Source organism: Phalacrocorax aristotelis, chromosome 2 (assembly GCF_949628215.1).
Source record: "Phalacrocorax aristotelis chromosome 2, bGulAri2.1, whole genome shotgun sequence".
NCBI classification, from domain to species: Eukaryota; Metazoa; Chordata; class Aves; order Suliformes; family Phalacrocoracidae; genus Phalacrocorax; species Phalacrocorax aristotelis.
In genome coordinates, this window is record NC_134277.1 from 146106975 (window position 1) to 146127621 (window position 20647).

Consider the following 20647-nt stretch of genomic DNA (forward strand, 5'->3'; position numbering starts at 1 on the left):
ATTTTCAGGAAGGTCTTTATTCTTGCATGTGGCCTAGTAGTTGCCACATACAGGTTGGAATAGATTGAGGACCCAGCTGATCTTTACATTACTGTCAACCATAGATGGTGTTCCTATATTAATGTCTTAGCAACAAAATGGAGGAAAGGCAATGAGTGCTTGTGGTAAATGTATAGGACAAGATTAGAAAATGTTAGAAAATGTTTGTGTAAGAGGTATAAAAGTATACTGCTAAATTGACATATCCTCCTCTCATTAACATAGTTCATGCTGGAAAAAAGGGTGGATTTTTTAGAAAATCTTATGCCAATTCCTCAGATAATGTGCTTTCCTGATAGAAGTACATTTGCCTCAGCAAAAAATCTACAATAAGTGGTTTTACTCATACAGAAATTCCATCTTTTTTTATCCCCTCAGCCTCTCCCCCCATGACTTTGTAGCAGAAATGTTTCCAGGAGAGATTTGTCCACTATTCTTTGCATCTATATGAGGACACTGTGACATGGAATTGTATACATATACACACGCACACACGCGTATATATGTGTGTATATATGTATAAAATCTCCTATATGTAGCTAAACCAGTTCTCACTATTCTGTTGTTTATATTACTATACATATATGTATGCAGATGTTTAATACTGAAGAATGTACACTCAGTCTGCTCCAAGGCATGTCTGAGATTTGTCAAAGTAGGTTCTGTATGTTTTTTTGTGTTACACAGTTCATGATGGAGTTGATCCTATAAACCACGCTCACTAGAGTGTTTTGATGTCTGGGAGAGTGAAATCTATGCAAAAATCTGTGGCTATGAATACAACTTGATCCATATGTAATATAGGCTGAGTATTCACAATGTGAGTTTTAACAGTAGAGTATGTGTATATTCCATGTGCACACAGATTTGTCTCAATCTTGCAATGAGATCCACATGGATGAATGCCGTATCTGTTGAGTGCCATTTATTCCAATTGGATTTGCCTAAAAAATTTTTGCCTATATGGGGGACAGAACTGGGGAGTGGAAAATAGACACATTTTTATTGTAGGCATGGCAGAAATTTTCAACGATGTAGGTAAATTGCATTTGGAAAAATTTATTTTGGGGTGTGGCATATTTTTCATCAGCTGAAGTATTTAAACGAAAAATATTTGTCTTCCTTAGAGTAAGTTTCCTCATCTAATCTCTGTTGTCGTAATGAAAGCATCTCTGTCTTTGCAAACTCTCTGGGTTCTGGTAGTTTTGTTGTCCTAATTGTCTGTTCTCATTGGCCATTCTGGTTTTAGACTTATGAAACTCTGTTCATGTCACATTAGAATGATTCAGCTTGAGTCCTCTGTAGCAGAACCCATAGCGTTTTTGTTAAACTTACAGAGGTTATGATTTGTGCTGGTACTAAGATGACACTTTAATAAGACAGATAGGACATCTTAGCTTCACCATAAACAAACAGGCATCCAAATGATGCTTATATTACTTGTCATGCTTCACAGGAAGAGTTGCATTTTTGCAAGATTGAATTAGTTTCCTCATTTGCAGATGCCATTGTAAGGCTAAAGTACTTGAATATTTACAAGGCAGGACCAGGTCCAAATCTTTCAAGCACAGTTTAATGACCCTGTATGGTAGCTGAGACAGGGTACCAATTTGCCAGTCACCCCTCTGCATACACTCTGCTCAGACAGTTGTGGGTGTCCCTTGCTGACCAGAGACTGCACTTCCTTTCTAGCTGTGAGAAGAGCATTTTGTCTCCTACTAGCTAGACAGAGCCCTTTCTACTTTCCTGGGCTCCGTGGATAGCCTGTTTTTCCTTCTCCCCTTCATTAAATTGAAGCCTTTCCTTTCCTTATCCCTTCTAGGGCTACTGTGGCAACAACAGGGCTGTGTCTTTGCTCTCTTTTTCCCGTCCTTCCTGACACTAGGCAGGGTCTCCCGGTTGCTGCCTGCAAGGCTGCCCTTCAGGAACAGTGGCCATTTGTGAGGGTAGAAAACATTTTCAAAGGGATCTTAATTATAAAGATAGAACTAAGCGTAAGAAGAAAGGGCTGGTAACACAAAAATAGGTTCACATACATATTTTAATTACTTGGAGCTTGAGCTGATCTGTCTTATCCCAGAGAAGGCCCACCTCTCAGTCTCTTTTATCCACATCTGGGATCTTTCCTCCAGTTTCCTGCAGGTAATTCCTTCAGATCCATCTGGGGTGAAAAAGTAAGAATCTGGACATGTCTGGAAGTATCATTTTAAATGCTTGTTACCCTGTTGGGATTGATAAAGGCAGGATTTAGAGCTCCAGTTTGTTTTTTTCCTATGAATCACTACTCCCTATTTAATTGATCCTTTCTAATCAAGTAGCAAACGATGTTTTATCAAACAAATTCCAGACACATCCTCTATTAAAATATTGCATGTAACAAAATTACACGGTTCAGTCAATCGTTTGTCAGTGTCAGGAAAGAATATTTGTTGATAATTCATTTTTCACCTTCCTGTCAGGCCTCAGAAGTTGTCTATGGCTAGATATTGTCTATGACAAAGAGTCAGTGCTTAATGTTGTACAGGACCTCCATTCTGCTATCTGGCTGATGTGGCTTGCTCAAATGACATCCCTACAGGGATGGGAAGGATTTTTTTTGTCAAGTCAGACAGGCAGGACTTTGAAGCTTTTTCCCTTCTTATGCAACACAAAAAATGTTGTGTTTGTTTTTTTTTTTTTCTGAGTTCAGGTGTTCTAAGTCCATCTGATTTAGACATGTGCTGCCACTGGATCTTTGTCCTCTTTTCTGCCCTTGGTGCACATTATAGTTTTGTGGGAACCGAAATGTATGTTTTTAAGCAATAATGGCTGCTGAAAGATCAAACTAACTGGATGATCCATCTAGTCTTAATTTCTATGGTGCTTATAATACCCTGTAATAAGGAAGTGTATGGTGAAGTTATATAGATGTAAAATTATTACAAAGGATTACAAAGTTTTGGTACTTGTAAAGCAGTTCTGACTACAATGTACTGTAAGTATTTGTATTCTGTATTTTATAATGTTGTATTAGCATTTTTCCTTTAAAGATGTTTTTTATTTAAATTGTGCCCCATGAGCAGATGCGTAGCATGATGTGCTTTCTTTAATTTAGTACAGAAAATGTACAAGAACACTCACAAAGAAATGCAATGAGCAATTTTTTTTTCATCAGCTCATCATTCTATCATTTAGTTAACATTAACTGTATATTTGTGCTACAGGAAATATTGACAGAATTCTCTTCCTTCTTTCTTGGCATGATTATTTAGGAAAAGAAGTCCATCAATATCAAGAGAACAGAACAGAAGATACGACCAAAGGGACGAGAGAGACGAATATTCACAGTATGCTACATCAGACAGTGCGATGCCCAGGTCACCATCAGATTATTCAGATAGGCGGTCACAGCGTGGACCTCAGTTATATGAAGAACCTGAACTGGGTGATTATAGAGATTCCAACAGAAGGAGTCGCAGGCGTTCCAAGGAGTATCCAGTAGAAGAGGAAGATGCACAAAACAGGGAAGAATATGAAAGGCAGCGGAGGGAAGAGGAATACCAGGCACGATACCGAAGTGATCCTAATTTGGCTCGTTACCCAGTCAAGCCACAACCATATGAGGAGCAAATGCGTATCCATGCTGAAGTGTCCCGAGCACGTCACGAACGGAGACATAGTGATGTCTCACTGGCAAATACTGAGTTGGAAGATTCTCGGATGTCTATGCTGAGGATGGAACGACCATCAAGACAGAGGTCAGTGTCTGAGCGCAGGGCTGCCATGGAAAACCAACGTTCATACTCTATGGAAAGAACTCGAGAGGCTCAGGGACCAAGTCCCAATCGTCAGAGGACCACAAACCATAGCCCTCCTACACCTAGGAGGAGTCCAATTCCTCTGGAAAGACCAGACATGAGGCGCTCTGATTCATTAAGGAAACAACACCATTTGGATCCCAATTCTGCCGTACGGAAAACAAAACGTGAAAAGATGGAAACCATGTTACGGAATGATTCACTCAGCTCAGACCAGTCTGAATCTGTCAGACCTCCACCACCAAAGCCCCATAAAACAAAAAAGGGAGGTAAAATGCGCCAGATTTCATTAAGTAGCTCAGAAGAAGAATTGGCATCCACTCCAGAGTATACGAGTTGTGATGATGTAGAGATTGAAAGTGAAAGTGTTAGTGAAAAAGGTAAGATTTCTAATTTTTTTACCGTTTCAATATGTAGATGTGGTTTAGTTTCCATTCCATCGTATGGTTATTTTACCTATTAGAATTGATTGCAACCACATATCTACAGCCATTCACAGATGACTCAATTTTGTTGTGACGGGAGTTGTTTTTTCTGATTTTGTGTTTCATTTACCTAAATCTAAATTTAATGATTTACATGGAAAAGAACATCACAGCTACTAGGAGTATTTGGCTATGTTAAAGCAAGAAACATGTCTGTTGAAAAACCTGTTAATTAAATCTGCAAAGTATCTAAAGCTGGGCTGTCATATAAGGCCATGGTTTCACGTCCATTAAGACAAGATTTGCATACTCCTGGATCATAATGGATGCATATTTGATCTGGATCAAGTGTGGGCACATGAGCGCATTTCTGTTGAATTAACTAGAGCACATGATACAGAGCTTATGCCCGTCTCATATTGGCTGCTGCGGGTTAAAGAGCATCTTATCTGCAAAAAACCTTGTGTGGATGCAGTTAACCCATTCAAGTTTTTAAACAAATTTAAAATGACTGATGTGATTTATACCAATGAAGGTTTCTTTTTGCTAGGGGGTGTAGTGCTTTTTGGTTTTAGTGCTCTTTAGGATTCATGATGCTGGAGTTACTCCATTGTCAGAAAGAAAAGCTAAGATTAATTGAAATGATTCCCAACCTATCCAAAGGTAATGTATGACTTAAATGTGAAAGCTTTGCGGACCATCAGTTTAAACTGAATCAAATAAATAATATTAGTTTGCTTACCTTCATGTATGTTGTTGGTCTGTAGTACAATAGTTATAACCTATTGTCAGTTATTATTCTTATGCTAGTGCACCTTTACTAATTGTCATAAACAGTCATCTGCTGTTGTGGATTTGGATTAGAAAATTTGCTACTATTTGTTATTAATATTGCTATCAAATTGATTCTGAAGCAAATAACTAATTAGAGTTAGTGAAATAACTCTGAATTATCATATGTCAATAGCAGCAACCATGGTCTGATAAATAAGCAGCAAGACAGTGTAGAATGGAAGGAAATTTCATCCAGGTCAAAGTAGACAGTTACATGCACTTACATGAAACTGCTGTGATGAAACCTTGACCCCCTATCGTCTTCCTGATGAGCGGAAAAATGATCAACTTCAGGGTGTTCATGATTTTGATCTCAGTAACAACCTTGAGGAAAATAGACCCAATCAATATATGGGAAGTAGTAACAAAGTGTTTACTTAATGCAGTTCAGCATAGGAAAAATAGTATACAGAATAATATACAAACAATATATATTTTACATACAGCATACAAAACATACATTTAAAACATACTATACAAAGAATGTTTGATTCTCTGCCATCATAATAATCTGACATAAATTATAGCTTTCACTTAAATAATTTTGTATTTTAACTGTCAAAGTTAAACTGTTGATAACAATAGTTAATAATAATGATAATGTCATGTCTGTGCTGATTTCCGACGTAGCGAATGAAGTTAAATTGAGCATGTATTTCATAAATTAATGAAAAAAACTTCAAAATTTTACAGGAAAAAAATGCTCTGTTTTGTTTTGTTCATCTTGACTGAATTACTGTAAGCAGTTTTCATGACATATAGAGTGTAGCTATGTGAGCATGGCCTAGCGGTGGCCTGTGGCTGGAACCAGTGTGGGGAATAGCCTTGGTTTTTCATAAAGGAAGAAAGCAACTGCTTGAACTGAGGAAGAGGTCTGACTGCTTCTGATTGTGCCTGCTTCTAGCCTGAGCTGGAGGGTCTTGTTTCTGCCCTTGCTGATGGGCTGGGAGGCAGTGACTGTGCATGGGACAGGCAGCGATCCCAGCAGTAACGCCTGTACCTGGAGCCAGAGCCAGCAGGTGCCAGCCTCAGCAGCCCTGGTCGTGATACCAGACAATATCCTCAGTCCCATTCATATTGCTCCCTCAAACTTTAACCCCTGGAGTGAAAACTCCAGAAAAGTATTTGCTTGAGTGGATTTGGGAAGATTCGGCTTCTGCACGGCATGGGGGAGGAGAGATCTGCTAGGATGAAGAGGAAGAGGGGGTCTCACCACGTGGATCCAGCCTTCACAGCTTCTATAGATAGATCTACAAAGTCCTACCTCATTCTTTTAATTTTCATTAATCTCTCTTACCATATAAACCAGCCTACACTCAGAGTCCCTATAAGCAAGTGATTTCTTCATGAATACCACCAAAAGGAATCCAGCACATAAACCCCCATCAGTCTTCCTTGTATTGCAATACATTATTTCCTTAATTGATAAAATGCAATTATTTTAAATACCTCCTGTAAAAATGGGTTTCTCCCTCCCCAAATTACTTGCTTTCTGCCCTTCAAAAACTCCCTAGGCCTGAGGATTTCTCAGCTGTCCTTTTAAGCCACAAAGTCTGTTTGGTCAAAGATATAATACTAAATATAAAACAGTTGGCCTTGGAGTGATGAAGGGTGGCAATGTTAGAGTGAGAATTTGGATGCAGTAATAATGAGTTTTCCAAAAGAGGGCAATAACTTGTTCTCCACTTCTTTCTCTATAGCGTACCCATTCTCTTCACAGATTTTGCAAATAAATATTAACTGCTCAGCTGTGAGGAGCAGCCTGGCCCTGAGCTTCAGGAGCAGCTGTTTGCGAAATTACATCTGAGACTTTACAAGGCCCTGACATTATTTTTTAAGAAACTAGTATGAAAATTATTAATTATCTGAAACTGTAGGAAAAATTATAGCCATATGCTCTTAAAGGGGTGAAAGTTTGCCTTTTTAAGCTTATCTCCAAACTGAAGAGGATTAATATATATATGGTTGGAACATATATATGCATACGAAATGAAGACAGACATTTCATTTTACAAGTCCAACAGAGACATGGCCCAGCTGCTGGATTAAGAGCTCTGGGAAGAACATCCATTATTACTGAATGCCTGTGACTTTAAGTGTTTGGGTCTGATCTCATTTCAGTAGCTGTCTGCTTTAAGGTAATTTCTTCCTTGAGTTTTAAAAATGTAATTGGATTGTTTTCAGGGAAGAGACAAGACAAAATTTTTTTTTTGCATGTTTCTGGTAATGGCCAGAGAAACCATTGCCTTGGAATGCTCCTGCTTCCTCTCTATGGGGAACACAGGAAACTGTGAGCAGAGGAAGCTGTTGTACACCCAGACAACACTCAGGCACCCAGTAGACAACCATGTGAAACACAGGCATGGTTAAAAGCATTGCAGAAGGGAAGAGCTAGATTCTTAGGATACTGCATAATTTTTGTAATGCAAGTATATTTGGACCAGGAAATTTGGGTCATAAACTAGGCTGAGGACTGGCATATTGGAATGGGAATCAGGAGGCTTCAGGAAGATGACCAGACAAGGGGAGGAATTTTAGGAACTGCAAAACAAAATGTCACTGGGTGTCTGGAAATCAGTGGATTGAGATGGAAACCGAGGTTGAAGGAGAGGAGAGGAGAGGAGAGGAGAGGAGAGGAGAGGAGAGGAGAGGAGAGGAGAGCAAAGCTGGTAGATCAAATAGGCTAAACCTGTGACCTGTAGTTTTGGAAGAACAGATAAAGTGAAGGAAACAGATCTGATAAAGATAACTGGGAAGGTGATAACTGGAGCTTCCCGAGTGGCAGGTTAGAGGATCTTGAGATTGGCTGAGAAGCAGAAGCAGCGCTTTGGGAGGGAGGGGGGGCTGGGAAAAGGGCATTTAGAGAGAAGGATGGGGGGATGAGCTGGGCTTGGGAGCTTTGTCAAAGAGGGACTGGGGCTCCCTGAGCAAGGACTGTGGCCCTGGCAGCATTGATCTGAAGTGCTGAGGTGGTGTTTGGCGAGGTGAGAAGTGCAGGACTATGGTGAGGAGCCAAGGTTGTGAGAGACCAGTTCATTCTTTAAACGTCAAGAAACAATGCATGACAGCACTGTTAAATGGACAAAACTGAGGTTATAAACATGTTTACTTGAAACTTAGGTTGTGCCAGAATTAGATGTATTTTGCAGATTGAATTTTGTGCAGGTCTTCATACATGTTAAAAATGTTGTTAGTGACATAACTGCATACTAATTTACCAGATGGTCTCTGCCTTTTTCTGTGCATAGGATGAACAATTCTTACTTATTGTGCTATTCAAAATTTTCTGCAGCTCCCAAGATTTTTTCCAAGTTATCTAAGGGACCTTTCTTTACTCTTGCAGTGAATACCAGGCTTCTGAAACTGCAAAGACAGTGTCTTCATTTGCAACACTTGTTGCCAGTCCTGGAGATCAGGGTAGCACACAGTCCGAGGCTGTATCTGCACAGCAGGATTCCTTGTTTGTGTTAGGAAATACACTTTGCAGAGGAAGAAAAAATAGGGTGACCATATGTTTTAGACCAAAATGTTAGATATAGTTCTGTTTTCCCTAATACTGAAAGAACAATATAGGTTAAAATGCTAGAGAAAAACAATTCTTGAAATGCCAGTGGTTTTATGAAATCATACATTTTAAATGGCAGTAAAATGGGTCCTCAATCAGTAACCATAAAGTCATAATGACTTATTTTTAGATGTTCTGGATTGTTCAAGTCACCAATTCTTTCTCAAAACCATCTCAGTATACTTGGTTCAGCTTCAAGGCTCTGAGAAACATAGTTTATAAATAAGAACAGTTGTGGTGTTAACTGCAGTAAAGTGAACATTGAACCATGTCAGCTACAAAGCTCCAAATGAAGCTATGTTTTTTGTGGTGTGTAAGTTAGGCCAAGCTGTCTCCATTGCTTGTCCAATTTAAGTGTCTTCTTTTGTGAGAGAATATTAAATTATTTTTTATTTGCATTGTCAGTTGTTCATCAGTGCAATTGTAATGAATAGGTCTTAGGGCAAATTTGAAAGGGTCCCCATAGTTTGTCAGCCAGCATGAAGCAGATGTGAAACAGAGTGCTACAGGCTTGTTCTTTGTGGCTACAGGCTTTCCAGGTAGAGTTAGAAAATCAAACAGTACCACTGCCCATATATTCCTTGTGTCAATGCTGTCACACCTGCAGTCTGTCAAAGTGCCAGTCTGAGGAGACTTGCCACAGCCATGCTCAGGAAAGCCAGTGGTCCCTGGTGCTGTTTTACCCCCACTCAGAGCATAGCCAATGGAGAAGTGTCCTGTGCTGGAGCTGGGGTTCCTTCTGTTCCTTCCCCAAACATTTTAGGGACCTGGATGCCCTACAATTCTTTACAAATATCTCAGACTCAGGGTTCCAGCAAGAGACAATCTCTACATGCAAAAAGATAATTCATTCAAGGAATCTAAGCGTGTGATAGCTCTAAATACTGCTCTAATTTGCTCTAAATATAAAGTAGGACATAGTAGATATTTCAATTGTGGTAAACAGTTCAGGCATACGTGCATACCGTGCTTCCAGACACCTTCAAGAGCACCCTGTGAGAGGTATCTGTTTGCACAGACGGTGGCTGACATTCGATGTGGGTGGGATCTGTGGTGGCAAAGGCAAATATGTTTGTGTTTTGTCAAAGGTGCAGTTCTTAAGTTTGGTGTTTGCTTTCACTCTTCTTTTATTAAAACAAAATAGTTGGACGTATACCCATTTTTATTATCAAAGAAACTCGTATGAGTAGAATCATAGAATCATAGACTCATTTCGGTTGGAAAAGACCCTTAAGATCATTGAGTCCAACCATAAACCTAACACTGCCAAGGCCACCAATAAACCATGCCCCTAAGTGCCACATCTACACATCTTTTAAATAACTCCACGGACAGTGATTCAACCACTTCCCTGGGCAGCCTCTTCCAATGCTGGACAACCCTTTTGGTGAAGAGTTTTTTTCTTAATATCCAATCTAAACCTCCCGTGGTGAAACTTGAGGCCTGGGAGAAGAGACCAACACCCACCTCACTACAACCTCCTTTCAGGTAGTTGTAGAGAGCAATAAGGTCTCCCCTCAGCCTTTTTTTCTCCAGGCTAAACAACCCCAGCTCCCTCAGCTGTTCCTCATAGGATTTGTGCTCTACACCCTTCACCAGTTTCGTTGCCCTTCTTTGGACACGCTCCAGCACCTCTTGTAGTGAGGGGCCCAAAACTGAACACAGTATTAGAGGTGTGGCCTCACTAGTGCCAGGTACAGGGGCCTTGATCACTTCCCTGCTCCTGCTGGCCACACTATTCCTGACACAAGCCAGGATGCTGTTGGCCTTCTTGGCCACCTGGGCACACTGATGACCCACATTCAACCGGCTGTCAACCAACACCCACAATAACATTTGGATGGATAGGCTCCAGTGATCTTATCTACTTCAGCATCCCTGTGATTGAAAGCTGAAGAGTGCAGGCTATGTGAGCAGAGACGTGTGTATGCAGGACAAGGGGCTAATACACTGTTCTTTGTCACTAAGTGCATTGAAAACATGGATATATAACCTTGCCTTGGCTGTGTTGTGGTAATTTACGAACACATGAATAACTGCACTTTTTCATTATAGAAGTTAAAAAGGTCCTTATGCCTGGAATAGCTTGCAGGACTGACTTATTTACTGCAATATTGAAACAATCTGGTAGAGATAGAGTTTAGTTTTTGACAGAGAAAAAAGTTTATTTGAAACAATATAAATATAATTTGAAAATGTATGTTAGCTCATGGTGTGAGGAGCAGAAAGCACACTTTCTGAGTGCTACTGCAAGAACAGTGCATGTTTTACATGAGCAGAGATGCCAAGCAAGTGGGATACGGTCACAGTGCTCTCAGTTTCAAATTCTGAGAGATAAGGGACCTGATTTCAATCCTACTTGTGCCAGTTTCAACATCTTCAACAACTTTGGCTTCAAATTTACACTGAGCTAAATTAGATCAGAATGAGGTCATTGTTTCTAAAATTCACTTCATTCAGGTTAGAGAGTTCCTGAAAGTCTAACTTCTCTGGAACAAATTATACTAGAAGGCAGAATTTCAGGACTGAGCTGTAGCACTTGACTTAAACACAAGAAGCTTTGAAATTCCACACAGTTTCAGTAAGGAGATATCTTAGAATTCAAAGTACAAAAATTTGAATGGTCATAAGGAGAATAACTGATTATTTAAAATACTGAAAGTTTGACATGTTTTATTAAGACACATTATTATTTGAGGGAGTTGCAAAATTTCTTATTATTCCACTTAATATTGCAGTGTAAGAAATTGGGTTTTGCATTTATAAAGAAATATTTTTTTTTCCTGTAGAGACCTCTACATCTTATGTAAGGTAAATGTGGTTTTATTGTATAGAGAGTTTGACTGGAAATTCAGAATTCTATTTTTCTATTTTTTTCCCTTTTCAGCTTTCTCCTATGAACTGCCTGTACTTTAAGTGCAAAAATAAGAAATATTGTGAGATAAGAAATATTACACTTTTCTTCTTATATGTTTTAGCAATAAAAGAATCACTGCTTTTAGCTTTTAAAGTACTTTTTACAACATTGAATGAGAAGTATCTTCCTACTTTAAAATATTAGTATTGGCTATAATAGAGTTTTCCTACAAAAATATTTTTCATAGATGCATAGATGATAAAAGAACTAGAATGTTTAAAGTTGCAGAGATTTATAACAGTAAAGAATGCTTTTTTATATTTTTGCCAAACCTTCTCCTACTTAGACACTTCCATGCTCCTTAGAACATAAGGGGAAGGGATGTCATCTTCTGCAGCATTTAGAGGAATCTACTGTATAATATTTAAAATTCACAGTCACTTACACTTGGCATAAGCCAATAATATACCTCAGAGAAAAAGCCCTGCCTTTTCCCAATTCTTGGCTGCATATTCACATCCTTATATCACTCCTTTCGCTCTGCTGGCAGAAGATTTCAGGCAGGTACACACTGCATCAAGCCAGGAAGCTTTTGTGGGGTAACATTAATTAGGCAAAAAAGATGGTAAATATTAACATTTGAAGTTTCTCGATAAAACTGTATTGAATGTCTTCTTAGATATTATAATGCATGCTGAAAAGATGATGTGTGACTGATAATACCTTATCAGAATCTGAGGATAGATAAGGATTTGCTGAAGTAAGGAAGAAGAAATATTTTCATATAGTAGTCAGAGAAGACAGAATATTTTCTCATAAGTAAATTAACAGGAATAATTTAATAGTGCTTTGATTCCAACAAAAAAAAAAGTCTAATACTGAGCTTTATTGATTAAAACCTTGACTAAATTACAAGCTAAACCTTCTATATGCAAATGTACCCAAACATTAGAAATGTAATTCTTTAATCGTGTTTCTTTTTATTCTGGGACTTTGCTGGAACTACAGCTACAGCAGAAGTGTTGTATGGGCACTACATTAATTCTCTCCTGATATGATGCGATGGAACAACTATGAGTTACTCTTAAAGTATTTTAGTGCATTTGTTGTAGTTATTTATGGTGCCAGATGAGATTAAGTTGATTCATAAAAAGGTTTTATTGCTTGTGTTAACTTGTGTTATAGCTTCAGAATAATTTCCCATTATCCTTTCACATCTTGGCAGCTGGAATATTTGCTGAATAAACTCAGTAAATATTCATTAACCTGTTACTGTAAACAGCAGTAAAAGAAATTACTGTCCAAACATGCCTGGAAAGGGGTTCATCCTAAGAAAAGCAAGGCTTCCTATGGAGATAGTTCTTATCCAACCTCGTCTGCTTATTTCTAATCAAAATTTCAGTTTAACTCAGTTAGATACTTAGGACTTGTGATCCGAGTCTTGCGTCAGAAATAAGTGCTATTAATTCATACACATTTGGCAGACATAAGCCAAAACGAAGATGTGCTGTGTAAAACGTTTCAGTACTTTACAATGCCATGATAGAATGAAAACCCATCATGGAATTTTTCTCTGAAATTTTCAGAACATTTAGCTACATACTGTGATGCTTGTAGTCTTTTCACAGAGGAATCCCAGCAAACAGAAATAATGAGAGCAAAAAAATGACATGGAATGTCTCCAGAATACACGGAGTGTGTGTTTTTCAAATTATAATTTTCTTCATACTTTGATGAAATCATTTTTCTTCTAGTAAAACAAAACACTCAAACCAATCTGTTACAAACCTAATGACTGGATTAGACTCAGTGTCACTTTAAATTATGTTAGTGCTTTCCTATGACATATTTAAACTGATTTGCAGGTAATTTTGCTACTTCTCCAATTAACTGTCATAAACTAAAAGGGTCATTGTAAAATAATTTTACTTAATTTAAAAATAATTACTTAGTTGGGAGCATTCTATCAATACAATGGTATGCTTTTTTTACATTTTCTTTAAAATTTCTTTAAAAATATAAACATCTTTCTTGTTCTGCTGTTATTTGTATGGGTATTTCATTAAGGACAGGATAATCAGAAGGGAAGAAGTAGAAGAACAGAAGTGGAGGGGAAATAAGCAGAATGGGCTGTATATATTTCATTCATCTGAAAACTGGGTTCCTAGGATGCTCTGTCCTGTAGCCCTGCTGCCCTAGGCTTTCCCAAATGTGTCGGTGAAGACCCAGAGTTACTCACCGAAGCTGCCTGAGATTAACTTGAATATTGTCAAAAGTGAGAGCTGGAAGCATGTGTTTGCCAGAGGAAAGCATATCCTTTCCATCTTTTCCTGGTTCTCTCCCCACCCAAGACTCATCCATTGCAATTCACAATCTAGATACCAGAAATATTTTGCATTAATAATCATAGAATCATAGAATTATTAAGGTTGGAAAAGACCTCTAGGATCATCAGGTCCAACATCTAGGTAAAGTGGCACCAATTTCTGTGTTCTTTAATGGGTCTGGTTGTAATTTCAACTACCACTGTTCATGGGCTGCTATATAGCGTTGGAGCTGGTTCTGTGGTGAAGGCAATAGCACAACTGTGAGTGGTGAGCCAGGCAGCTTAGGGCAGGAACTGTCACAGCTACAGTCCTACAGAAATCTATCCCCACTTCTCAGTCAGAGCCCTGAGGAGGTGGCCAAGTTCTTCAAAAGGATAAAAAACTGCATCTCCCCACTGACCCACCAGTGAAAATAGACCAGCTGAATGACAAGTGCCTTTGAAAATCAGTGCCTAGGCCACCTGTCTAGGAATCTTCTTATTGATTTAGGAACCAAATTTCACCCTATTTGTGAAAATTCTAGTGAACTTTTTCCAAAAGTAAGGTTTCCTTGAAAATATATTTAAAATGCTGTAAATGTGTTTTGAAGTTTTTGGTGTCTTTCGTTAATTTTAAAGGATCATTGATGTATTTCTCCTGTGATGATCCACTGTTTTAGGGGCAAGATAGGGAAAAATGTGATGTAGTGATAATGTATTTTCTGATATTTGACAAAATATTAAATAAAACTGGTTGAAGATAATTGGGTCATTGCAGTCTATTAAATTGGTGCTCAGTGGTCCTGTTGTAAAATTGCATTGAGAAATTTATTTTGCCTTGGGATACAAAGTACCTATGTCTGTCCTAAGAGTGAAGTTTTATAGAATCATAGAATCGTTAAGGTTGGAAAAGACCCTTAAGATCATCGAGTCCAACCACTAACCTATCACTGCCAAGTCCACCACTAAACCATATCCTCAAGCACCACATCTACCCTTCTTTTAAATACCTCCAGGGATGGAGACTCCAGCACCTCCCTGGGCAGCCCGTTCCAATGCCTGACAACCCTTTGAGTGAAGAAGTTTTCTCTAATGTCCAACCTAAACTTCCCCTGGCACAGCCTAGGGCATTTCCTCTCGTCCTATATGTTATGCTAACATATATGCTAACATTTTTACCTTTTCTACTGAACTAATCCTATTTGTCATGGAAAGGTTAAAGGCTATTGCACAGACAAAACAAGAATAATGTTTAGGCTAGCATTTTTTTCTTGGCTATAAATCGTCACTTTTTTGCTATAAAGTTCCCTACATGGCTTTGAAATATGAAAGCATTTGAAAAAATATTTCTTTCTGAAAACATTTCCTGTAAAATGTATCATCTTCTACTGTTAAAATATTTATATCTTAGAACATCCAGATATGGTGAGGACAAAGCAAGTCTGCAGTCCCTTGGTCCTAACTACTAGACAATTACGGCTGGGCATTGTTACATGTTAAAAGAACCATTACAAGATAAAAGAGAGAGGGAAAACTGGAGTGATCACACAAAAATTTGGCCAAGTTCCTCATGGCAATATTGCTATTACTTACACAGCAGCCTGCTCCTGCTTTGGATAACCCATGAAAATCTTTACATTATTCAGTGGTCTTTTTCACTTTACTGATTTTTTAATTTTTCTTGTACATTGTGTTTTTTCCTTCCCTCTTTTTTGAAGGCATGTAGTTCAGGCAATGATTTGATTGATTATGCTGCAGCACTTACAGGCTTTCAGACTTGAAGAAACTTTTTAAACAGTTTATTTCAGTTAAGAATTAGTGTGCTAAATTGTCACATGTACTGTGGGAAGACACACATACCTGATTTCTCCATTTCACCTCATTGATTAAGTAACTTCTTGTAAAGGAACTTTTGAGTAGCGTTTATGAGCATGGAGATGTAGATTGTGAAAGAAGGGTGTGTAATAATGCAGGTTCCAGGTAATGTCTTTTCTGTTTCAATAGAAAAGTGAACTTAATAGCCTGTATTAATGCAGCAGTTCTCTATATTCTCTATGTTAAGGCATTCCTTTGAGATGCGTAAAGACAGATGAACTGAATGAATACGTACAGAAAAAATTACCTGTGTTACACACTGGAGTTTAGACCAGATTGAAGATAGCAGTTCTTATGGAAATGTACTCAGATCTATGGTATTCTAGAGAAACATTCTTTAAGAAATAGTTCCAATGTATCCTTTCAGCCTTTCTGAACATTTAGATTATGAATATCTTTTAGGGCCATAGTTATATAACCTGTTTACTTGGAAGATGGAAATATATGGACATTAGTTACATAATCCAAATAAGAATCAAATAAAACTTTTCATCACAAATCTCCGTGACTATTTGCTGTTATGCATATTTATAGTCCATTTTTGTATACATCTATAATAACAAGGAAAGGCTTGGCTTGCGACGGACTATACAGGATGTCTAGATACATGATACCTTATCTAAAAAGTGCCTGCACATAGTTTTTTTCATTGGATTTTGTAATTTTTAGGAATTTTAACATTTCTTCTGCATATTATAGTTTGGATTTAAAAATCTTTCTAAGCTAAGATCGAAAAATCTGTTGATACTAAGAGTTTCCAAAAGCTGGGTTCCTCTGAAAATCTTCCTGTTCTGTTTTCATCCTGCAATTTTAATACACTTTAAAAAAGCAAATTACAACAAAAAGCATTTTTTAAAACTAGCATATTGATGAGTTGAAGGAATTGAATTTGTTCTTGAAAGGTTTTGACTGATGAAGGCCACCAGAATTAGGTTTGAACTTCAGACTAATCATCTGAGAACAATTTAAAAGGCTGCTGTTGTCTCTTCAGTGTAGAAAATACAAGTATGAGGATGAAAGTTCTTTGTTTTCAGACATACATAATCCATTGCCTCATATCAATCACTATGATCCTTTACAGAAGCCGAGGCTGGTCATTAGTTGAAATCCTCATAGCATGAAGATAGCATGAGCAGCATGCAGAAGAGGAATGAGAAAACTGCATCCAGTGACCATGAGCTGTTTGATAACTCAGCCATCTAATAGATCACATTTGCACTAAGCAGTAAAGAATAGTATGACTTTCAAGCAATACTTGCAACATCATAGGTAAAAATGCAGATTTTAAAGGGTGATGCATGTGACAGCTGGAGAGGTGATACAGTAGGTGAGAGCCTCTTGGAATTCCCATTTTCCTAAAACTGAAACCACATATCTTACCTAAAGATAAGGCTGCACTGCAGTCCGAAGTGTGTCTGCAGCTCATCTTGACAGATGAGAACTGGTTTTGAGGGAGGTAGTTAAAGTACTGATAGTGCTGGAGCTGCAGAGAATGCTAACTGCTGAGACCCTGTGTAAATATTCACGTGATGCATCTGTGCTGAGCTGCTATCCCTATGTCCTCATTACTGCAGAGGCTGACTACTGGTGTACAGATACCCTGTGAGATAAGCGGCTTTTCAGCCTTGGCCTCTGGAAGAAGATGACTCCTCTAAGCAGTAAGCTTCAGCAAATAAGAATCTGTTAGAGCACCTTTGTAAGATGAGAAAAAGCATCTATGAAAATGACAATACTTTGTGTTACTGGTATAGGTTAAGTTCACAAAAAAACATGGTTATGGCAAGCTTTGTACCAGAAAGATTTATCATATGCTCAGTGCTGTTGCCTTTTTCACTAGTAGTTTTCTGTAAGAAAGGAAAAATGCAGTAAAAGTAGATATACAAGAAGGCATCTTGACATGATTCCCATTCAGCATTGCCTGAGCCTGGTTTTCTGTTGCTCCACTCCCTTCTTATCTGTACAAAGTAACTGAAAAGCTGGTGTAAAACATTACCATTCTGATTTTCTAGCATTAACACTAACACCTTCCTTGTATTCACTTCACAGTAGATCAGATGACTAGACAACATGCATTGCAGTGGAAGATAAAAGGTTTATTTTTCAGAAGCGCTAAAGTCTCAGTGTGCCTATGAAATTCAATGAGAGCCCAGAGTGCTTAGTCAACAGCTTTGTTCTTTTTAAATATCTGGAAAGAGACTTGTACACAGTGCCCTACCTCTTTGACCCATTTATGCTTGTGTAGCGTGAGTGTGAAATCCCATCACCCTGTGAAGGCAATGACCTTCGGTGACTGCACAGATACACATCACTGAGCATTTTACAGAGCTGGATGAAGCTGAAGTTGGCTTTTTATTGACAACGGTAATATGTGCTGTAAGAAGTACTATGAAGTACATTGTAATTGTATGATTTAGTTGCTAATTGTAGATAACAGTTGCAGATCACCTGGACTGTTTGTAAAAAACAGATCGTAGCACTGCCTTACCTGAAGACTTCCTCAGACTGCCTACTTGGAGATATTTTTTATCTGTTGTTTCTGTCTCAGTGAGACTTGGCTCTTTGTGCTGCAGCTTTTCTTGCCAGATTTGTGCTGCAGGCTGATTAAAAAAAAAAAAATTCAGAAAAAGTAGTTTGACCATTTTGAAGGGTGAGTCCAAAAGAAAATGTCTTGTTTTGTCGATGTTAAAACGCTTCAGACGCTCATTTGAAGTGGTGCATCACCATAATTCTGGGGGTGTGTATTTCATGACACTATGAAAACTGGCACAGCGTTGGCTGCATTATAAGCCTCTGAACAAAAATCACAGTTCACACAAGCTTAGGAGAGAATTGTTGATATTCAGTTGCTAATATCTGTGGCTCTGCTGAACTTGTTGAGGTTGTCCTGTGCAGGGAAAGGAGTTGGACTTGATGATCCTTGTGGGTCCCTTCCAACTCAGGACATTCTATGATTCTCTGTATAACCACAATATATAGGGACCTTTCCTGAGGAATTATTAGCTATTTTTCTCCTGGGTGCTCATAGACACAAGAAGATTTTCCCTGTAACTGCTCTGGACCAAGGCAGTGCAGGAGTACCAAAGGAAGACTATATATTTTGTATTCTTCATGTATCTTCAATACCCTGCTGACCCAGGAAGGAAAAATAGATAACTTACAAAGTGGACTAAAGGTAATTTCAGAAGGAAAACCACTAAACTGGGTCAAGAATTCTGTGGCAGAGACAGGAGTTGGTGAGGGGAGTAGATGGGTGAGACAGAAGCCTGTGTGAGTGAGAGGGGGCTGCTGACTCTGGCAAGGGCAGGCCAGGGCTGAGGAGCTGAGAGAGGAGGAAGAGGGGAGGACTAGTGCTAGCCAGTGGGAATCTGGAGCTGGTAATGAGGCTGGGATTGGTAGTAATTACTGTGCCATTTCACAGTTTTTTGATCATTTGGTCTTTCAGCTGTATCTGTGTTGTTCTTTTTCCTGTGTGGTTTTTCATTATTATTGTTTGTATTGTTTGAATACGAACACGAAAAAGATTCAACATCCAGAGAATATAGCTGAACTGAGGTGATACAATTTTTGCTAAAATTAGCTTATTGCAATATTCTGCAAGTACATAAATCCTCTTTTTTATTTAGTTCTCTCTTTTATCCTACTTGCTCTGCTTTTCTCAAATACTTTGTTTTTTAAACTAGAACAGAACTTTAGCCTAGTGGCTTTCTGTTTCTCCTGTTTTGTTCTTAAGAAGAGCAAAATAAATGTTTTGTTTGCCTAGATATTTAACTCCATTAATGTCACTATAGGTATGCAGATCTGAACTGAACAGCTGGTCCAGGGTTTCTACAATAAGTATTCTCTTGCAAGGCCCCATTTCCTTAGCGGTCTTGAACAAGTGTTTCATTTACCTAATTCCAGCCCCTGCTATATGTTTTCTTTTATATTAGGAATTGTTACCATATTCAAAATGCCTCTTGCTCAAAGAGGAAGCCACAGTTGAGGAACGAAGAAAAGTGCAGGGAAAAATGAGATTCATTCATGCATATTACTTGAAGAGAAGTTAAACACTTTTCCCTCTGTCTGCACAGTTGATGATAGAGCCTTTCTGACAAGTTGGAGTATTCTCCAAACACTAAGTTTTTTGCAGTTATACCAAATAATTAAAGAGATTTGAGTGACAGCTCTATGTTATTGTTGCATTAAAGGAAAATAATATAATACCCTTTCAAACAGCACCTTTTTCAGCCAAAGCTGTATGTTAATATTTTGTGTCTTATGGAACAGATCATCATGGACCCATGCTTTAACCAAGCTACTCCTTGCATTGGTTGGGGAGAACTATAATAAGTTAAATATTGTTCAGATAGTACTTTCTGCAATTTTCTTAAGCTCATTATTGTAATTTATTTTGACTTGTAAAAATATTGTTCCTGAGTAAATTTCTGCAGTCACAGTCTCTGGTACAGATGCACTAAACAGCATTATTAAGTGATTTCTATGGCAATAACAAGCCACAGAAACTGTGTCTCCTGTTCACTATGACATGGTGCTTGTCAGATTATAGCAATGGTATCAGTAAGCTCACAAGGCAGAACTTCAGATACTGCATTCTGTGAAATAATTTCAATGTCATTTTAGTTAGTTGAGATATTTCGTCATTCTTCTTTTTGCTGCTGTATACAGTTTTCTGAGTATTTGTTGTTCTTTAGATCCTTGTAGCTAGATTATTTTTCTCCAAGTTCCTTTTGAAAACCCTAATGCTGCAAGAGAGGAAGTTATTAAAGTTTTATCCATGTATGAGAACAGCTAGTACAGTTGGGAAATCTTTTCTAATGATATTTGTCAAGAAGGGTTGTAAATAACTTTGAAATTGATTGTCTAATATAGAATGACGCAAGAGAATTAAACTCAATTGTAGAAGATAAACTGATGGATTTGCATTTTCCCCTCTGTTTGAGGATTTGGATC

At 38.2% G+C, this 20647-nt stretch overlaps 1 protein-coding gene across 3 annotated transcripts in view; it reads left to right on the plus strand.

Annotated features, from left to right (window-relative positions):
• The window catches only part of RIMS2 (regulating synaptic membrane exocytosis 2), a 400038-nt gene that overhangs the window by 117850 nt on the left and 261541 nt on the right, over positions 1-20647 (plus strand). For all 3 annotated transcript variants that reach the window (XM_075085579.1, XM_075085580.1, XM_075085581.1), the window contains one exon: positions 3291-4216. In XM_075085579.1, the coding sequence (XP_074941680.1) occupies positions 3291-4216 (926 nt within the window). The remainder of the gene's footprint in view (positions 1-3290; positions 4217-20647) is intronic.